The 18,879-nt window shown below is 49.7% G+C and overlaps 1 protein-coding gene across 1 annotated transcript; it reads left to right on the top strand.

The window, feature by feature from the left end:
• The first annotated feature begins 1,288 nt into the window (after positions 1-1,288).
• Positions 1,289-11,238, top strand: LOC119302331 (alpha-(1,4)-fucosyltransferase-like). The gene is made up of 4 exons (XM_037579370.1): positions 1,289-1,990; positions 9,441-9,614; positions 10,220-10,796; positions 10,878-11,238. Exons 1-3 carry the CDS (start codon positions 1,442-1,444, stop codon positions 10,787-10,789), a joined length of 1,293 nt encoding a protein of 430 aa, XP_037435267.1. The 5' UTR covers positions 1,289-1,441; the 3' UTR covers positions 10,790-10,796; positions 10,878-11,238.
• Positions 11,239-18,879: the final 7,641 nt, after the last annotated feature.

Consider the following 18,879-nt stretch of genomic DNA (forward strand, 5'->3'; position numbering starts at 1 on the left):
CCCTCAGCCTGTAGTTTGCCTCGCGCAACCACCCAAAACTCGCCCCGATGTCGAGAGCTGGTCGCGGGAGGGGCGCCCGCCATGACGATGAGACGGGGAGCTCCTCCCTCCGCCCCTCGGTGGAGGAGTGGTGCAAAGTGCAGGCGCGGGAGTGCGGCGCGCTCACTCGTAGCGGTGGCCGGCGGGCATGGCGCAACTTCAACCGCCTCCATGAGATTTTCTGGCCGACGACCAAGCATGTTCAAGCGGCGGAGCACGCATTCTTCGCAAGAAAGGAGGCGTCCGCCGCCAGAGAAAAAGGTGCCGTGGCACGGCCAGATGCGGCGAGGAAGGAGTACGACCTCGCCTTCGTCCTCGCTAACTCCTTGATGGAGTACCATCTTGGCGTCAAGAAGGACGGTGATGATGATGAGTATATTTAGGTTTTTAAGCTAGTGGTATGTTTAAATTTATCGTATGAACCATGTTGAATTCAATGTATTATTTGTTTATTAAATTTGATCTTTTGTGTCGTTTGCGGTACCGCAAATTTAATACGGTACTAGTGGTTGGAGCGTCACCCGGTAGCGCCACTTAAAAAGAAGTTGTGGGCACGTTTTCAATTAGAAAAATACATATAATCCTCACCCATCTAGAAAAATATTTAAAAGAAAATCCTCACCCTCATCTAAAAAAATAGTAAAAAGAAGGAAAAATCACCAACACAGGCTACCAGCGAACGCCACTTTGTGTAACCCTTCATTTAAAAAAAATGCGGGGTCATCACCTTCATCTAAATAAAACATTTTAAAAAATTTCTCACCTCCATCTAAAAAAAATATTCAAAAGCTTTTACACCGTGGTCAGTCAGCTTGCGCCACGCGACATAACTGGTTGGTCGCCCTTCACACGTAGCTTAATGGTTTTAATTATGGTTTACGAGCCTGCAAGAGATATGCTCTAACAGTAGAATTCGAGACCGAACAAATATTTGGCTTGCCAAATGTTGGCACTGCCAACTATTGGCAATACCGAGACTTGCTAACTATTGATAACTTTATGTGAGATAGGTAAAACATCTCGTAGCCAACAAGTAGTTGCCAATATTTGTTACAATGCTAAACATTGGCATGCAAACCAATTATGTTCATTTCTTGTCGGAAAGCCAAAGTCAAGAACAACCATCCGTAATGGATTGGAACTTGGAAGCCTCGCAGAAATGGTAAACAACCGCCGGCGACCGCCACCCAGTCAGTCCAACCACCGCGCCTCGTAACGAGAAATACTCAAACTGCAAAGCTACTGCAACGAAAGAAATACCACTAAGCCGTCGGAAGAAACATCATCGATAGTTTTCTGGAAAGCACCCCACATTAGTACGTTACTCCCTCCTTCTCCTTCCCGCTTCGCCTCCGAGATCTTTCCCTGCTCCGGCGACCGGAGTTTCGGAGAAGGCTTCCGGATGCGCGCTCCCCCGATGCTCGTGCGGAAGCGCATCAATTACGTGGCCCCGATGCTCGCCTCCGCCCTCATCCTACTCCTCCTCCTCTCCGGCTACTTCGAGCTCCCCTCTATAACCTCCTCCCTCTCCGCCCAGTTCTCCCCCACCGTCCCCGCAGCCGGCGCCACTGGGAGCCGCCGCTTTGGGACAGCGCTCGACTCCGTCGGCTCTCGCGAGCGGTCGGCTTTTACGTCCACCCTCGCCGCCTTCAGCGCTTGGGATGCCTCCGTCGGGTGCCCCCGCATCCGCGCCAAGATCGGCGCCGCTAACGCTACGACAGCCTCTGCCATGGCTTCCATCACCGGCGGAGCGGGGTGGGGAGGCGCGAGGTGCGAGGAGATGAAGACGCGGCACGTGGGGGTGTTCGTCAAGGGGTGGACGTGGATCCCCGACTCGCTCGACGGCGTGTACACATGCCGTTGCGGAGTGAGCTGCGTGTGGAGCAAGGCCGCCGCAGTCGTCGACCGCCCCGATGCGCTGCTCTTCGAGGGCGCTACGCCGCCACTGCAGGTACTGCAGCCCGCTCCGTCTTTGCTGTGATAACGAGGTAAAGTGGCATTTCTTTGTTACATGAGTCCGGAGCTGGCCGTGTAAGTTGAGCTGAATTGGTGCATATAGATAGCTCAACTCTAAGCTTAGTGTCATCCAAATTGACAAGGTGCAAATGTTTGCTTCCTTGTGGAGTTGTGACTTGTATTGATTGTCTCGGCTCTTCTCAAGGACATGGATTCATTTTTTTGTTGGGGCAAATTGGGCAGGCATCACAAGTTTGCTTTTTGAAAGGACAGGGATTCATGGTTTTTGGCGAGTTCTTAGAGGATGGTATTGTCCTAAATTGAGGAAGTGATAAAGTCTTGTCTTGATTTAAGTTTTTGTCAAAACCCTAGCGCCATGTCACCAGATAATCAATAAAGTTCCTTTTATAAATAAGTATGTGCAAGGGTGATGGCTAGAAATGTCCTAAAGGCTAAAGATAAATCTTCAAGATCAATCAGCATTTCAATGCTTGTGTAGGCTAGTGGTAGGACTAGGGTTCCTACCAGGCCTTCGGCATAGGTTGTATGGACAAGGAGGAGGGGGACGAGGGCTGGAGCGGGCACGCCGGCGAGCGGGCGCCGTCGCGGCTAGGGTTGGGTGCAGCGGCGGCTAGGGTTCCGGCTCCTTGGGGAGCCGGGCAACAGAAGATTATAATATCTTTATTGCTTAATCTCAAACGGTGTCTTACAACTAGTATTTATAACTTTAGCCTAAGATAACTTTGCCTAAGATAACTTGTGGGCCAAGCCCTTAATACTAATGCCCGGTGGGCCTCTTCCGGGTATAGACCAAACCGGTCATAACATCTCTCCCCGCCTGCGCAAACAGCTCGTCCTCGAGCTGAAAGTCTGGATAGTGTTGGCGGAATTCCTCACGCTGCTCCCAAGTAGCCTCCTCCTCCGGAAGGCCCGCCCACTGAACGAGGACAAACCACACGCCACGATGGAGCTGCGCCTGCAACACCTTTGCCGGCTCTAGAAGAAGGCGACCATCGGCGGTTGGAGGAAGCGCCGGAGGAGCCGCCGGTGGCTCGCCACGGAAGGGCTTGAGCAGCCCCACATGGAAGACGTCGTGGATGCGAGCGCGGGCTGGAAGCTGAAGACGATAGGCCACCTTCCCAATGCGCTCCAAGATAGGGAAGGGCCCGGCGTAGCGAGGGCCGAGCTTGCGCTTCGCGCGCGGGTCGAGTGACTGTGTAGAGCGGTGGAGAAGACGCAGCCACACCCAGTCACCCACCGCGAACTCCGCCTCGCGATGATGATCGTCGTAGTAGTGCTTGGCCAGCTGCTGTGCCTGAAGGAGATGCTGACGGACCTCAGCAAGCATCTCGTCACGGGTGCGGATAAGGTCACCCGCAACCTCCGTCCGAGCCGTCTCCGGGTCCACCGGAAGTATAGGCGGGGGTGGTCGACCATAGACCACCTCAAACGGCGTAGTGCGCAGGGCGGAGTGATAGGAGGTGTTGTAGCAGTACTCCGCCCAAGAGAGCCAGTCCACCCAAGCTCGAGGCCGATCACCTGTCACACAACGCAAATACATGGCAATGACCTTGTTAACCACCTCGGACTGACCGTCCGTCTGAGGATGGAACGCCGTACTCAGGCGGAGCTGGACACCTGCCATCCTGAAGAGGTCGCGCCAGACATGGCCCGTGAACACTGGGTCCCGATCACTGACGATCGAAGCAGGGAACCCGTGTAGACGGACGATGCCGTCGAAGAAGGCCTGGGCCACTGACGCCGCCGTGTACGGATGGCCGAGCGCGATGAAGTGGGCGTACTTGGAGAAGCGGTCGACCACCGTGAGGATGACCGACTTGCCGCCCACCTTGGGAAGGCCCTCGATGAAGTCCATGGATATATCCGCCCAGACCTGAGACGACACCTCCAAGGGCTGAAGTAACCCAGCCGGCCTCAGGGTCTCCGTCTTGTTGCGCTGGCATGTCTGACAAGACCGAACCCAGTCGCGGACCAGGGCGCGATCGCCAGGGATGTAGAAGTTGGCGCGAACATGATGGAGGGTTTTCTGCACACCCTCATGACCCGCCGAGTGGGCGAGCTGTAACACCTGGTGACGGAGATCATCATGCGCCGGAACAAAGATCCGGCGCCCATGGAGAAGCAGTCCGTCAGAGAAGCGCCAAGGCTCCTCCAGGTCACCGGCCGTGAGTTGCTGCTGAAGAAGGACGGCGTCGTCGGCCATCGCAGTTGCGCGGCGAATGTCGTCGAAGAGACCGAACATCGGCCCGGAGCGGATGCACAGGGCCGCCCCGGCAGACTCGTCGGCGGAGGGAGCGAGGTCGGAGTCGCGACGGGACAACGCATCGGCCACGGTGTTAAGGCGGCCCGGCCGATACTCGACGGAGAAGTTGAAGCCGAAGAGCTTGCTGATCCACTGGTGCTGCGGCACGGTCGACAGCCGTTGGTCCAGCAAGAACTTCAGGCAGTAGTGGTCCGTGCGAATGTGGAAGGACCGTCCCCACAAGTACGGCCGCCAATGACGAACGGCCTGGACAAGGCCAATGAGCTCCCGCTCGTATGCCGCCAGCTTAAGATGGCGCGGAGCGAAAGGCTGGCTGAAGAAGGCGAGGGGCCCATCGCCCTGATGAAGCACGGCGCCGAAACCTGCGACCGAGGCGTCACAGTCCACCACGAACGGGCGGTCGAAGTCGGGCATCTGGAGGACGGGGCCCGTCGTGAGGGCCCCCTTGAGGGCCTCGAACGCCGTCATCGCCTCGTCGTCCCAGGCGAAAGCGTCGCGGCAAAGCAACCGCGTGAGGGGCGCCGCGATGAGCCCGAACTCCCGGATAAATTTTTGGTAGTAGCCGGCGAGGCCGAGGAACCCACGGAGAGCCCGCGGCGAGTGAGGCGTCGGCCATGCGGAGACGACCGCCACCTTGTCGGCGTCCATAGCCACCCCGTCGGCCGAGATGACATGGCCGAGGTAGGCGACGGTAGGTGTCCCGAACGAGCACTTCGAGCGCTTAAGGTGGAGGTGGTGTGCCCGAAGCTCGTTGAAGACGATGGCGACGTGCTGGAGGTGCTCGGCCCAGGTGGCGCTGTAGATAAGAATGTCATCAAAGAAAACAAGCACAAACCGCCGTAAGTAGGGTCAAAGGACGTCGTTCATCAGGGCCCGGAAAGTCGCCGGGGCGTTGGCGAGGCCGAAGGGCATCACCAAGAACTCGAAGTGGTCATGGTGGGTGCGAAACGCCATCTTGGCGATGTCGTCTGGATGCATACGCACCTGATGATAGCCCGACCGGAGATCGAGCTTGGTGAAGAAGCGCGCCCCATGGAGCTCATCCAAGAGCTCGTCGACCACCGGTGTAGGGAACTTGTCCTTGAGCGTCAGCGCGTTCAGGGCGCGGTAGTCGATGCAGAAACGCCACGTGCTGTCCGACTTGCGGACGAGAAGTAGCGGCGAGGAGAAGGGTGACGTGGAGATCCGGATGATGCCCGCGGCGAGCATAAGGGCACACTGTCGCTCCAACTCATCCTTCTGCAGCTGAGGGTAGCGGTAGGGCCGAACCGCCACGGGGGTGGAGCCCGGCATGAGGTGAATATGATGGTCGTACACCCGGGCGGGCGGAAGACCCCGTGGCTCGTCGAAGAGGTCGCTGTGCTGCTGCAGAAGAGAATCCAGCAGGGGTTGCTCGGCCTCCGAGGACGCGGCGGCCAGCTGGAGGTGTGGCACGGCCGGCGCAGCGCCCCCAAGGCCGTCCCACCGGATGCGGCAGCCCAGCCGCCAGAACGTCATCGTAAGCGCGTCGAAGTCCCACCGGATGGGACCGAGGGTCCGGAGAAAATCCACCCCGAGGATGAAGTCGAAGCAGCCGAGGTTGATCCCTGCACAGGTAATGGAGAAGTGTTCGCCGCCGATGGAGATGGGAACGTCGCGGGCGAGCCCATGACACCGGAGGCGTTCGCCGTTCGCCACCGTGATCCGCAGGCGCTCCCTGCCCGTCGTTGGAAGGGCTAGCCGACGCATGGTCGCCTCGGGCAGAAAGTTATGGGTGGAGCCAGTATCCAGCAGGGCCACCAGCCGCTTGCCATGGACCGTCACCGGCAACAGCATGGTCCGCTCGCCACAAATGTCGGCGAGGGCGTGGAGGGAGACGACGCACGCCGTCGCCGTGGGATCCGCGGGCGTGTCCGCGGTCGCCGCGGGTGGTGGTGGTGCATCGGTCGAGTCGTCCACCTCGGTGTAGTCGACCGTCTCGAAGTAAAATAGGCGGGGGCAGACATGGCTCGGCGTGTAGGGCTCATCGCAGTTGAAGTAGAGGCCCTGACGGCGACGCTCCTGCTGCTCGGCCGGTGACAACCGACGGAAGGTCCGTGTGGTGGCCGGGGGTGCGGCCGTCGCGGCTGGAGGAGGCCGGCCCGGTGCTGGTGGAGTCGGCGCTGGTCGACTGGGCTGGCGGCCGCCCCGTCCGGGCGGTTGCTGCAGTGCCTGGGCCTGCTGCTCGAAAGCCCGGGCGTAGTACATGGCCGTCTGGAGGTCGGGGGGATCCCGGAGCTCGACGTCCACGCGAATATGGTCCGGCAGACCGCCCACAAATAACTCGGCGCGTGGCACGCCAGGGCCTGGAAGCGGTCGGCGTAGTCCTGCAACGTGAATGTGAAAGGCAAGCGGCCGAGGGCCGCCAGTCGGCTCCTGCGGATAGGAGGCCCGAACCGGAGGAGACAGAGCTCCCGGAAGCGCTCCCATGGTGGCATGCCGCCCTCGTCCTGCTCGAGGGCGTAGTACCAGGTCCGCGCCGCGCTTCGGAGATGATAGGATGCGAGCCAGGTACGATCCGAAGCGAGCGTCCGCTGCCCTCGAAAGAACTGCTCGCACTGGTTGAGCCAGTTGAGGGGGTCCTCCGTGCCCTCGTAAGTGGCGAAGTCCAGTTTGGCGAATCGAGGGGGTGTCGGACCGCCGTGCCCGGGGGCTGCTGCAGTCGACGGCAGCGCGTGTGCCGGGTCGGGGATCTCCGGGGCGTAGTGTGCCGAGCTGGAGGGACGATCAAACCGAAGGGAGGGCGTCGGGTGTTCCGGCGCCGTGGTATACACCGGGCCCGGAGACGAGCCGGCCGCCCACGCGGGAAGCGGCGATGGCGATGGCGGAAACTGCACCTGGTGCAGGGGCCGGCCAGTGGGCCTGGGCGCGGGTGGTGGTGCTCTCGACTTTGGCGGCGCCTGGTGGTGCTGCGGCGCTGCTGCCAGCGTCGTGGTGGCCGGCGGTGGCGCCTGTAGAGACTGCTGGGGAGGGCCCCCCAGCTGTGCGGTGGTGGCCGGCCACGTTGGCCAAGGAGTCCCCGCGGACGGGTAGTGCTGCAGCATCAGCGGCGGCGGGGGCGCCCCTCTGTAGGGCGACTGGAAGGCCGGGGCGGGCCACTGGAGCGGCGGCGGCGGCCCGTAGGCGGTGGCGGCGGCGCTCGGCGGCGGGGGCTGGTTCCTGGCGAGATAGAGGCTGATGCCCCGGACCGCCTGTACGAGCTCCCGAAGGGTGCCCGACACCTCCTCGGGCGAGAGGATGGGGGGCGGCTCCGCCGCGGTGGTGGTCGGCGCTGGCGAGGTGGCGGTCCCGGACGTGATCGCTGGCATCGGCACGGAAGTGGCTGGCGGCAGCGAGGGTGGGGCGGTGGTGGTTGGCAGCGGCGGCGGTGAGGGAGGAAGCGACATTGATGTAGGGCAGGAACCCTATAGGCCGATCTTTCACGAAAGGAGCGGGTCCCAACGATGAACACGAAGAACACGGGAAAGAAGACGAGGGGAAACACAAGAGAATCACTCAAACCAAACAAGAACAAGTCACACATGTGCTAGATCCTCGGATACATAGAACGATACACGAATCCACGGTCAACTAAGGACGATACAAAAAGGGTAGCCGGTTCTTCTCCGAGAGGAGGTCTTGAATCCACAAGGGGATCTTCCCGTAAAGGGGGTCTTGAATCCAAAAGTGGATCTTCTCCGTAGAGGGGCCGCGGTCTCTCTCGTGGAGTAGATCCTATATGGATGAGCAATGCTCTATCTCTCAAATGAGCTAAACCAATGCTAACCCTAGAAAGTTGTACGGGATAGAGTATTTATAGTCTAGGTAACGAAAGGGTACACGGGCCTTGGCCCAAGTGACTGCGCGCAGGCAGGGCCGGTAGTACCGGTCAAGGGGGCGGTTGTTCCGCTGGGAGCTCATGCAGGGCGGAAGTACCGGTCCTGGAAGGCGGTAGTTCCGCTGGGAGGTCTGGCGCTGGCTTGCGGAGATGGACGTCGAAGGGGCCAACGGTTGTACCGGTTGTCGGGGCGGCAGTACCGGTCTTTTGGTAGTTACCGGTACATCCGGTGTAGTGCCGGCCTTGCACCGCTCGATCACAGAAGGTAGACCGGTTGTTGGGCGGTAGTCGGCCGGTTGTTCCGCCCGGGCGGTGGTCGGGCGGTTGTTCCGGTTCTTCAGGGCTGGGCAAAATGTCTCCATGCTCTTGATGTCCATCTTGCACCGTTCCATCTCCTTGGTTGCTTATATGGTACCTAAGCACACAGAGCAACTCCGATTGAGGTAGTAGCCATGTCTCACGTGGGTCAAAGGGAAGTTCAACAAGGAGAGAGTTAACCTCGTTCTCGATGGTTCTCGCACGGGCTCTTGTCATGGGTCCAAGTGGTGTCGTGGGAGATGTAGGTAGGTCCATGGGGATGACCTTGGGATGCTCCGCATCAGACATGATCGGTCTGGTGTCTCTGGATACCAAATTGGTAGGACTAGGGTTCCTACCAGGCCTTCGGCGTAGGTTGTATGGACAAGGAGGAGGGGGACGAGGGCGCGCCCGGCGGGCGCCGTCGCGGCTAGAGTTGGGTGCGGTGGCGGCTAGGGTTCCGGCTCCTCGGGGAGCCGGGCAACAGAAGATTATAATATCTTTATTGCTTAATCTCAAACGGTGTCTTACAACTAGTATTTATAACTTTAGCCTAAGATAACTTTGCCTAAGATAACTTGTGGGCCAAGCCCCTAATACTAATGCCCGGTGGGCCTCTTCCGAGTATAGACCAAACCGGTCATAACAGCTAGTTCCGTGAACTAATACAATTTTTTTTTCAGAGAATCATTTGAGTATTAGTTGGGAGCTATAACTATGGATCAAAGAATCAACATTTCCGCAAGGAGCTAGTTTTTTATATTCTTATCAAATGTTGCATGTCAATGCTCCTTCACCTCACCGTGAAATTACCAAAGTGCTCGTCGTTACCTTGGTGGTTTCAGTTGGGTCATAAGTGCCACATGCTCGTATTCATAAAATTGCAATTCTGCAACAACCTCTTTGTGGAATCAAACACCATCTGTCCTTTTCACTAACCAATACATACCGTTTACTTTGTTTGTTCTTGACTTAAATTCGTAATTTGTTCTGAGCTTCAATTTCAAGTATTCTTAACATATTTTGCAGAGAATGAAAGGTCTGCCTCTTCGTGTTTATTTGGATCTGGAGGCTAGCAGGAAACCAACTGGTTTTGAGGACATTTTTATAGGTTACCATGCTAATGATGATTTGCAAGTAACATATGCTGGAAAATCTTTCCACACTAGCCGGAGTTACCATGTATCCACAGAAAAGACAACTGTACGTCCAAATTCTGCACAGTATATGTTACACAACACAGCAATATCATGGTCTAAGGCACTTTCTTACATGTATCGCCTTTGCAGTGATTTTTAACATTCCATGCATTATGTATGTCCAACCATGTTTTACTTGACATTAGTATCTCCAACAATGTATCATTTGGCATTATGATTCCCTGTGCTAAATCACTGTTCTTCATCAGTTGGAACAGTACAAATAGAACACACTCCCTCCGTCCCATAATGTAAGACGTTTTTTGACACTACTAGTATAATTGTCTGTAGAACATTTAACACTAAACAGGCATCTACAGCCTCACATGGTACACCTTAGTTGGAGGTGTTTCTGTCCTTTTGGAGATCTTGGCAAAAGCCAGAAGAGTACTATAGTGGAGGCTACCAAAAATGGTCTCAACTCATAATATGGAAATGAGTGAACACAACAGCACATGATGTCAAATTGTTTCTGCAGTTTGTGCTACACCTGTCAGAAAGATATAAGTTTGCATGTCCACTGCTGCATTGGTTTTGCACAAAGATGCTATCCATCCTGCTATAATACGATTTGTATAATTGTCTGAACTTCTGATTTCCTGTTATCAGGATGCACTTATCTATTGGTCATCTTCAAGGTGTCTTCCTCACAGAGACAAGCTTGCAGAAGATTTCCTCTCATTGGTGCCACACCATTCCTTCGGAAAATGTTTGAATAATGTTGGTGGTCCTGACATGGCACTATCCATGTATCCGATTTGCTCAAACAATGGCAATGGATCACCACATTGGTGGGATCACCTACACTGTGCAATGTCACATTACAAGTTTGTTCTTGCAATCGAGAACACCAAGACAGAAAGTTATGTGACAGAGAAGCTGTTCTATGCGTTGGAGGCTGGGTCAGTGCCAATATACTTTGGTGCACCCAATGTCTGGGATTTCATTCCTCCCAATTCCGCAATTGATGCCTCCAAATTCAGCTCTCTTAAAGAACTGGCATCATATGTGAAAGCACTTGCGAATGACCCGGTAGCGTATGCAGAATACCATGCATGGAGGCGATGTGGTGTTCTCGGCAACTTTTGCAGGACACGTGAAATGAGCCTTGATACACTGCCTTGCCGACTCTGCGAACTAGTTAGCAAGAGAGGTGGTAGAAGTGCAGACTCATTTTGATTGGCTGGTTGGTACCCTACTTACATCCTCCGCATTCACTTTATGTTGTTAGCACATTCATAGTAAACCTTTCTTTTGTTTATACTAGGTGATAACATCGTGTCTTACATATACTTTGATTCAATGAGAACGGAATGACTTGCAACAAATGGTCTGCCTGAGTGATGAGATTATAAAGAAGATGAAGTGGTCATATTATGGAATGGCAACAGCTGATATTCTTCTAAGACCACACCGGCCGCCTTTTTATATATTATTTTCTCAATCTTGTTTTGTCTCGTTGACTGCAGTTAAGTGGTGAAACTGTTTTTTTGACAGAGGTTCATGTTTGTAGGTGGTGAAACTCACAAATACACTTCATCTTGTTAATATGAATACATTATAGGGTCATATGACCGTTTCTTATAAGGAGGCACTGACAAATTAAAGACATGTGTTGGGTTCTTGTATATCTGTTTCTCCACTACTTGTCAACACATTGCGAACCAATTATTTGTGTGTAGAAACTAGGCATTTTATTTAAACGTTTGACCTATGAAAATGGGATAAAAGTGGGTCACTCGGTTTCCAAGAAGGGTAATGATACCATCTTGCTAGTCATTGGCCGTCTTTCTAACATTACTCATTTTCTTCCTGTTCATGAGGAATTGTATGTCTCTTCGATAGTCTCAGTTCATGGCGTTCCATTGGAGATCAATTCTGATCTTGAAAGACTTGCGTCAGACTCTGCAAGTTCTGCGTCAGCATCAATGGAAAGTCAAGTACTCCAAGTGCACTTTTGCACAGCGAAGTCTCAACTATTTGGGGCATGTCATTAGCTGGGGTATGTCATTAGCGACCAAGGGGTCGCCACGGACCCATCCAAGATCGATGATGTGAAGAACTGGGAGAGACCCACCAATGTCAAAAGAACTCCGAGGCTACCTAGGACTCACCGGGTATTAGCGCAAGTTCATCAAGGGGTACGGCATCATTTCACGGCTCCTCACCGATCTCCTGAAGAAGCACACATTGTACGTTTGGACCTCGGAGACAGAATCATCTTTTTCTTTTCAAGCTCTCAAGACGGCTCTCATCGAGGCCCCGGTGTTAGCCCTCACTTTCACAAAACATTCATTGTTGAGATTGTTGCAAGTGACAAGGGTATTGGTGCCATACTCCAGCAAGAAGGACACCCATTCGCGTATATGAGTCGAGCATTGGGACCACGGAGCCAAGGTTTTTCAACATATGGAAAAGAGTGCATGGCCATCCTCACGACAGTAGACCATTGGCGCGCATATCTCCAAATGGTTGAGTTCATTATTTGTACGGATCAAAAGAGCCTGATTCACTTGGATGCACAACGCCTTACCACCCCCATGGCAAAAACGAGCCTTTACCAAGCTGAGAAAACAGGGCGGCCGACGCCCTGTCCCGGAAGCCGCCCACCATTGGGGGCGAGTTGGCGGTGATCTTGTCGTGCACTCCAGTTTGGCTCAAGGAAGTGGCAGAGGGGTACCAGATGAACCCAACAGACCGTGAGTGCCTGGCAACACTGGCTGTAGGCACCAACATAGACAGGCGATTCACTCTGCGCGATGAAGTTGTCCGATACAAGAACCGTATATGGCTGGGCAATAACACATAGACGCAGTCCAAGGTCATGCACGCCCTTCACAGTAGCGCGGTGGTTGGCCATTTCGGCTTCTCGGTGACTTATCAAAGACTCAAAGGGTTGCTCTCATGGCCTCAGATGAAGTCTATCACTAAGAGGTGCATCCAGGGCTGCCAAGTTTGCCGGCAAGCCAAGTCGGATCGCGCCAAGTACCCAGGTCTCCTGCAATAGCTGCCAGTGCTGAAGAGCACCTGGAAGGATATCTCAATGGACTTTGTGGAGGGCCTACCATGATCCAGTAGGTACAACTGCATCCTTGTTATGGTTGACCGGTTCTCCAAGTACGCACACTTCATGCCACTGTCGCGCCCATTCATGGCGACGCAAGTGGCCACTAAGTTCCTGGACAACATTTACAAGCTTCATGGCATGCCATCAACCATTCTCTCTGTTCGAGATAAGGTCTTCACTAGTCATTTTCGGTCTGAACTGTTCAAAGGCCACGAGCACGGAGCTTGACATGAGCACATCATACCATTTGCAGACTGATGGGCAGACGGAGCGCGTCAACCAATGCCTCGAGACTTATCTGCGGTGCTACGTCCACGCATGCCCGACCAAATGGGCGAGATGGCTCGCCCTTGCGGAGTACTAGTACAATACTTGCTATGAAAAACTCCATTCTCATTGCTCTATGGACATGAACCACCCCAGTTGGGGCTGGACTGGAATGTGAGCATATCAGGGGAACTCCAAGAATGGCTCGAGGAAAGGAAGCTAATGACAGAGCTGCTGCAATAACAACTTACTCGAGCACAACAGTGGATGAAGCGACAAGTGGACAAGAACCGGTCGGAGCATTCCTTCTTCGTCGGCGACCACGTCTTCCTCAAGCTCCAGCCGTACATGCAGTCTTCGGTGTCTCGGAGGGCAAACCACAAATTATCCTACAAGTTCTATGAGCCTAACTCCATCACGGCGCGCATCGGCGAGGTGGCCTACAAGCTCGATCTCCCTCCTACCAACACCATCCATCCAGTGGTGCACATATCCCAGACTCTCATAATAATTAAATGTAGGATCATACTTAAATTCAACAATATAACAATCATATAAAATTTTCTTTTCATGATCCACATGCATAAAAGTCTTATAATCTTCCAAGTTAGTGGGATTAACATCAACTAAAGTCATGACCTCTCTGAACCCACTTTCATAAAAAAATTCATAAGATTGAACACTCTCCAAATATGTGGAATTATTTTTACCTAAAGTTGACGCTCTTCCAAACCCACTTTCAATATCATTGCAAATAACATATTCATCATGAGTCTTAAATACATTTTCAAGATCATAAGAAGAATCACCCAATCATGATCATTACAATTAGTAGTGGACATAGCAAAACAAGCATCCCCAAGCTTGGGGTTTTGCATATCACTAACACAATTGACATTAATAAAATTTGTAATAACATCATTGCAATCATGCTTTTCATTCAAGGAGATATCAAGTGTGGGTGCAATAGCAATAAATTCATGTTTAACATAAGGAACTATAGCAAGTTCATTTCCATAAGCATCATTAATATTGGCATCATGGCCACAAGAATAGCAAGCATCATGTTCATAAAGAGGGGATAATTCAATCAAATCAACGGAATCATAATTATCCATAGCTTCATGCATATCATTATTTTCTTCGAAAGAAGCGGACATTCTCTCAGTAAAATCTTTAACATAGGCATTATGAGCATAGTTTTCATAGCAATATTTAAGTATGTCAAATTTTTCAGATTTGTAGAGAGTAATATCATACTTTTCAATCAAAGAAGCAACTTTATAAGCACCCTTAAAAGCAAAAAATTCTTCAATTTGTTCGATATCATAGTAAATATAAACCTCCTTGGCATAAGAAGATAAGATTTCATTGTCATTAAACTCACATAAATAGGGGAGGTTTTTTTAGGGTTCTTCGAGTAACAAGTAAAATCACAAATTTCACAAAGATTCCAAGCATAGCATAGCAAACAATTTATTCTTCGGTTCCTCAAGAACCAGTTGTACATGAGCCATCCTCACCAAGGCCAACTGAAGCAGTGCCTATGGTTAATCCCGCTCATGATGAAAAACCAACTCAGCATCAAGTGTCCGTTCCTCGGTCAGAACAACGAGATTCTCCTATCATTGAAGAACCTAAAGATTCAGTTCCTTCCTCTGCACCACCAACTTCAGAAGCAATTCCTTAACTGCCCCAATTGAATGATAAAGCTTCGGTGCCTAAATCTGTCCCTGCATCAGTGACAAATCCCTCTCCGTTGAGGATTTCACTCATCGCAGCTTGAAGACCCTCCGATGTGAACCCCTCTGCAGCAAACTCACCATCAACTCATCATTCGAACTCTGTCATCTATGGCGGTGAAGTTCTTTCTATTGAAGAAGAACTAAAGTACCGCTATCCTCGTGAGTGACTACCCATGTTTACCACTGGTGTCGGCATCAAAGGGCCGCTGTTCAACAGAAATACTCACCCACTTTTCTTTCGAGAGAGTCCCGACAGCAAACCCAAGACATCTGATTCTCCTCGATTTTGGACTCAGGAACATGCGATCTATTACTCTCGCATTCTGTATGACAGCCTGAAGATTTCCCCTCATGAGTTTACAGACTTTGCAGCAATGAAAAGCATCGGATGCTTCAATCAAATTCTGCAAGACATCGAAGACTATGGTCTCACTCGTGTCTTAGGCTATCAGCATCCATGGAACAGGGAGATTATTCTTCAGTTTTATGCAACTCTATATATCTCCGGTGATGAAACAGATAGCACACAATGGATAATGGAATGGATGACAGAAGGAAAAAGAATCAAATGCTTTGGTATGGACCTTGTCTCTCATTTTCATTTTCCTCGATTTGAACATGGCAAAACTAAGATTCGCGTTCACTACATTGACACAGTCACTGATGAAGATTTCCGATGCAGAATGGACCAAGAAAAGATTCGTGATTACCATGGCTCTCCTTTGCCGGAACATTTAACCTTCGACAATTAGACTCTATACCATATCCTCACATATACCATATGTCTGCTGGCTGGAATGAATACTGACAATGTAATATCTGATGTTCTTCGGAATACCATCCATGCCATATCTCAGGGTTATATCTTCGATCTCGAAGACATGCTCTTGCGCATCCTAATGGACTCAGCTCAATGTCCTAAAACCATCGAAGTTTTTGCACCATGGATTCAGAAAGTGGTTGACTATGCAATGAAGACCGAATATCTGGCTAAAGTCAATCACAAGAGCTTCATTCCTCCTATGCGTGATACACTGAAAGTTATGGAAGATATTTCTTTAGGAAAAGCACCAGCGTCAAGCACTTCTGACTATCATAACACTTTCAACGGACCAAAGTTGCCCAAGCGTGATCGTCTGTCGAATACTCAACCTCCTTCACATCTTGAAGTGAGCATGTGCACTCAACAGTTGCTACTGAAGCATATGGCCGAAGACCACCAAGGGAAAGAACATCTGGCTGCCGAACTTAATTTCATTCACAACCGAACAAAAGTTGTGCATATGATAACAGCAGAAAACAAGAAGCGCTTATGGAAATTGCTTCGGAAATTTTTCTCCAAGAAGCAACTTAGCAAATCTCACCTTCAAGAACTATATCAGTATATTGACCAAGGCTTTACTGTTGAAGATTTTCACGATCGCTCCACTCCACCTTTGCCAGCTCGTGAACCTACAACAAATTTACTTCGAATACAGCTGTGCAAATTTCTTGATGAATCAGAAGCCACTTCTCCAATTGTCAACCTTTTGAAGAAAATCCTCTGTCTCGCAAGTGTGATGAGTCTGGCCCCAATATCCCTTCCTTGTACAAGAACCAAGTCAGTCTCGAAGGATTAGCTGATGCTGCCGCCGCTGAATATGAAGATGTTCCACACACTTCCGAATCATAAACTTCTTCAGACAGTTCCTCAGGCGATGCCTCAGAGTGAATCATATTCACAGTTTTTCACTCGTGTTGTTTCATCACCTTTTTGACACTAGTTGACAAAAGGGGAGAATAACATCGAGAGTTTGATAATAGCAGCATGATCTATGTGAACAGTTATTTGGAATCAACAATATAAGACCTGAACTTATCACAAGCAAGCACAACCGCTAAAAATTCCTTTTCAGTGGTAGCATAATTTCATTGAGCATTGTCTAGAGTTTTACTAGCATAATGGATAACATTAAATTTCTTATCGACTCTTTGTCCTAGAACAACACCAATAGCATAATCACTAGCATCGCACATAATTTTAAAGGGTAAGTTCCAATCAGGTGGTTGAACAATAGGTGCAGAGATCAAGGCTTTCTTAAGTATTTCAAGTGCTTCTACACAATCATCATCAAAAACAAATGGGACATCTTTTTGTAAGAGATTAGTGAGAGGCCTAGAAATTTTAGAGAAGTCTTTAATAAATCTCCTATAGAAACCAGCATGACCAAGGAAGCTTCTTATACCTTTAATATCTTTAGGTCATGGCATTTTTTCAATAGCATCAACTTTAGCTTTATCCACCTCAATACCTCTTTTGGAGATTTTATGCCCCAAGACAATGCCTTCATTAACCAAAAAGTGGCACTTATCCCAATTCAAGACAAGATTAGTTTCTTCACATCTCTGCAAAACTCGATCAAGGTTGCTTAAACAATCATCAAAAGAAGTTTCATAAACAGAGAAATCATCCATGAAAACCTCAACAATCTTTTCACAAAAGTCAGAGAATATAGCAACCATACATCTTTGAAAGGCAGCAGGTGCATTGCATAAACCAAAAGGCAATCATTTATAAGCAAAAGTACCAAAAGGGCATGTAAAAGTAGTTTTTTCTTGATCCTCTTGTGACACAGGTATTTGAGAGAAACCAGAATAACCATCTAGAAATAAAAAGTGTGCATGTTTGATAGTCTTTTAGCATTTGATCAATAAAAGGTAGAGGGTAATGATCTTTCCTAGTAGCTTTGTTTAATTTTCTAAAATCAATTACCATTCTATAACCTGTAACAATTCTTTGTGGGATCAATTCATTCTTATCATTGGGAACAACAGTAATACCTCCCTTCTTAGGGACACCATGAAAAGGACTTACCCATCCACTATCAGCGATAGGATAAATTATACCTGCTTATAGAAGCTTTAATATTTCATTTCTTACCACTTCTTTCATTTTAGGGTTTAACTGTCGTTGATGATCAACAACTGGTTTAGCATCATGCTCCATATTAATTTTATGCTGAAATAGAGTGGGACTAATGCCCTTAAGATCATCCAGAGTATATCCAATAGCGGCACGGTGCTTCTTCAGAGTTTTTAATGATTTCTTTTCCTCATGCTCTGAAAGGTTAGTACTACTAATAAAGGGATATATCTTCTTTTCATTGAGGTAAGCATATTTCAAAGTATCAGGCAATTGTTTAAGATCAAACACAGGATCACTCTTGGGTGGTAGAGGATCTCCAAGAGTCTCAACAGGCAAATTGTGTTTCAAAACAGGCATTTGTTTGAAGAAAATCTCGTCTAATTCCTTTCTTTCATTCATAAACATATCAATTTCATGGTCTAGCAAATATTGTTCTAAAGGATCAGTAGGAGGCACGACAATAGAAGCAAGACCAACAATTTCATCTTTACTAGGAAATTCGTTTTCATGGGGGTGTCTACGAAATTTGGAGAAATTAAACTCATGGGACACATCCCCCAAACTTACACTAACAGTTTCTTTCTCACAATCTATCTTAACATTAACGGTGTTCAAGAAAGGTCTACCAAATATAATGGGACAAAAATCATCTTGTGGGGAACCAAGAACTAGAAAATCAGTAGGGTATTTTAATTTCCCACACAAGACTTCGACATCTCTAACAATCCCAATTGGTGATATAGTATCTCTATTGGTAAGCTTAATAGTAACATCAATATCTTCTATCTCAGCAGGTGCAATATCATTCATAATTTCTTGATATAAAGTAAAGGGAATTGCACTCACGCTAGCACCCAAATCACATAAGACATGATAACAATGATCTCCTACTTTAACAGAAACAACAGGCATGCCAACAACAGGTCTATGTTTATCTTTATTATCGGGTCTAGCAATTCTAGCAGCTTCATCACAGAAATAAATAACATGCCCATCAATATGATGGACCAAGAGATCTTTAACCATAGCAATACTAGGTTCAACTTTAATTTGTTCAGGGGGTATAGGTGTTCTAGTATAACTCCTAGGAACCACAACTGAAGCTTTAGCGTGTTCTTTTATCCTAACATGAAAGGGTGGTTTCTCAATATAGGCAGTAGGAAAACTGGATCAACATTATAAGTAATAGTTTCTTCAGCTTTAATAGGTTCTACTACTTTCACTTCAATGGGAGGTTGATATTTAAACCACTTCTCCTTAAGGAGATCAACATGAGTAGCAAATG

Source organism: Triticum dicoccoides, chromosome 5A (assembly GCF_002162155.2).
Source record: "Triticum dicoccoides isolate Atlit2015 ecotype Zavitan chromosome 5A, WEW_v2.0, whole genome shotgun sequence".
NCBI lineage: Eukaryota > Viridiplantae > Streptophyta > Magnoliopsida > Poales > Poaceae > Triticum > Triticum dicoccoides.

Excerpts from the sequence above, each read along its gene's own strand:
- LOC119302331 (XM_037579370.1), top strand. The coding sequence starts at position 1,442 with ATGCGCGCTCCCCCGATGCTCGTGCGGAAGCGCATCAATTACGTGGCC. Across the intron at positions 1,991-9,440 it reads GCGCTACGCCGCCACTGCAG|AGAATGAAAGGTCTGCCTCT; the intron begins GTACTGCAGCCC and ends CATATTTTGCAG. Across the intron at positions 9,615-10,219 it reads TATCCACAGAAAAGACAACT|GATGCACTTATCTATTGGTC; the intron begins GTACGTCCAAAT and ends TCCTGTTATCAG.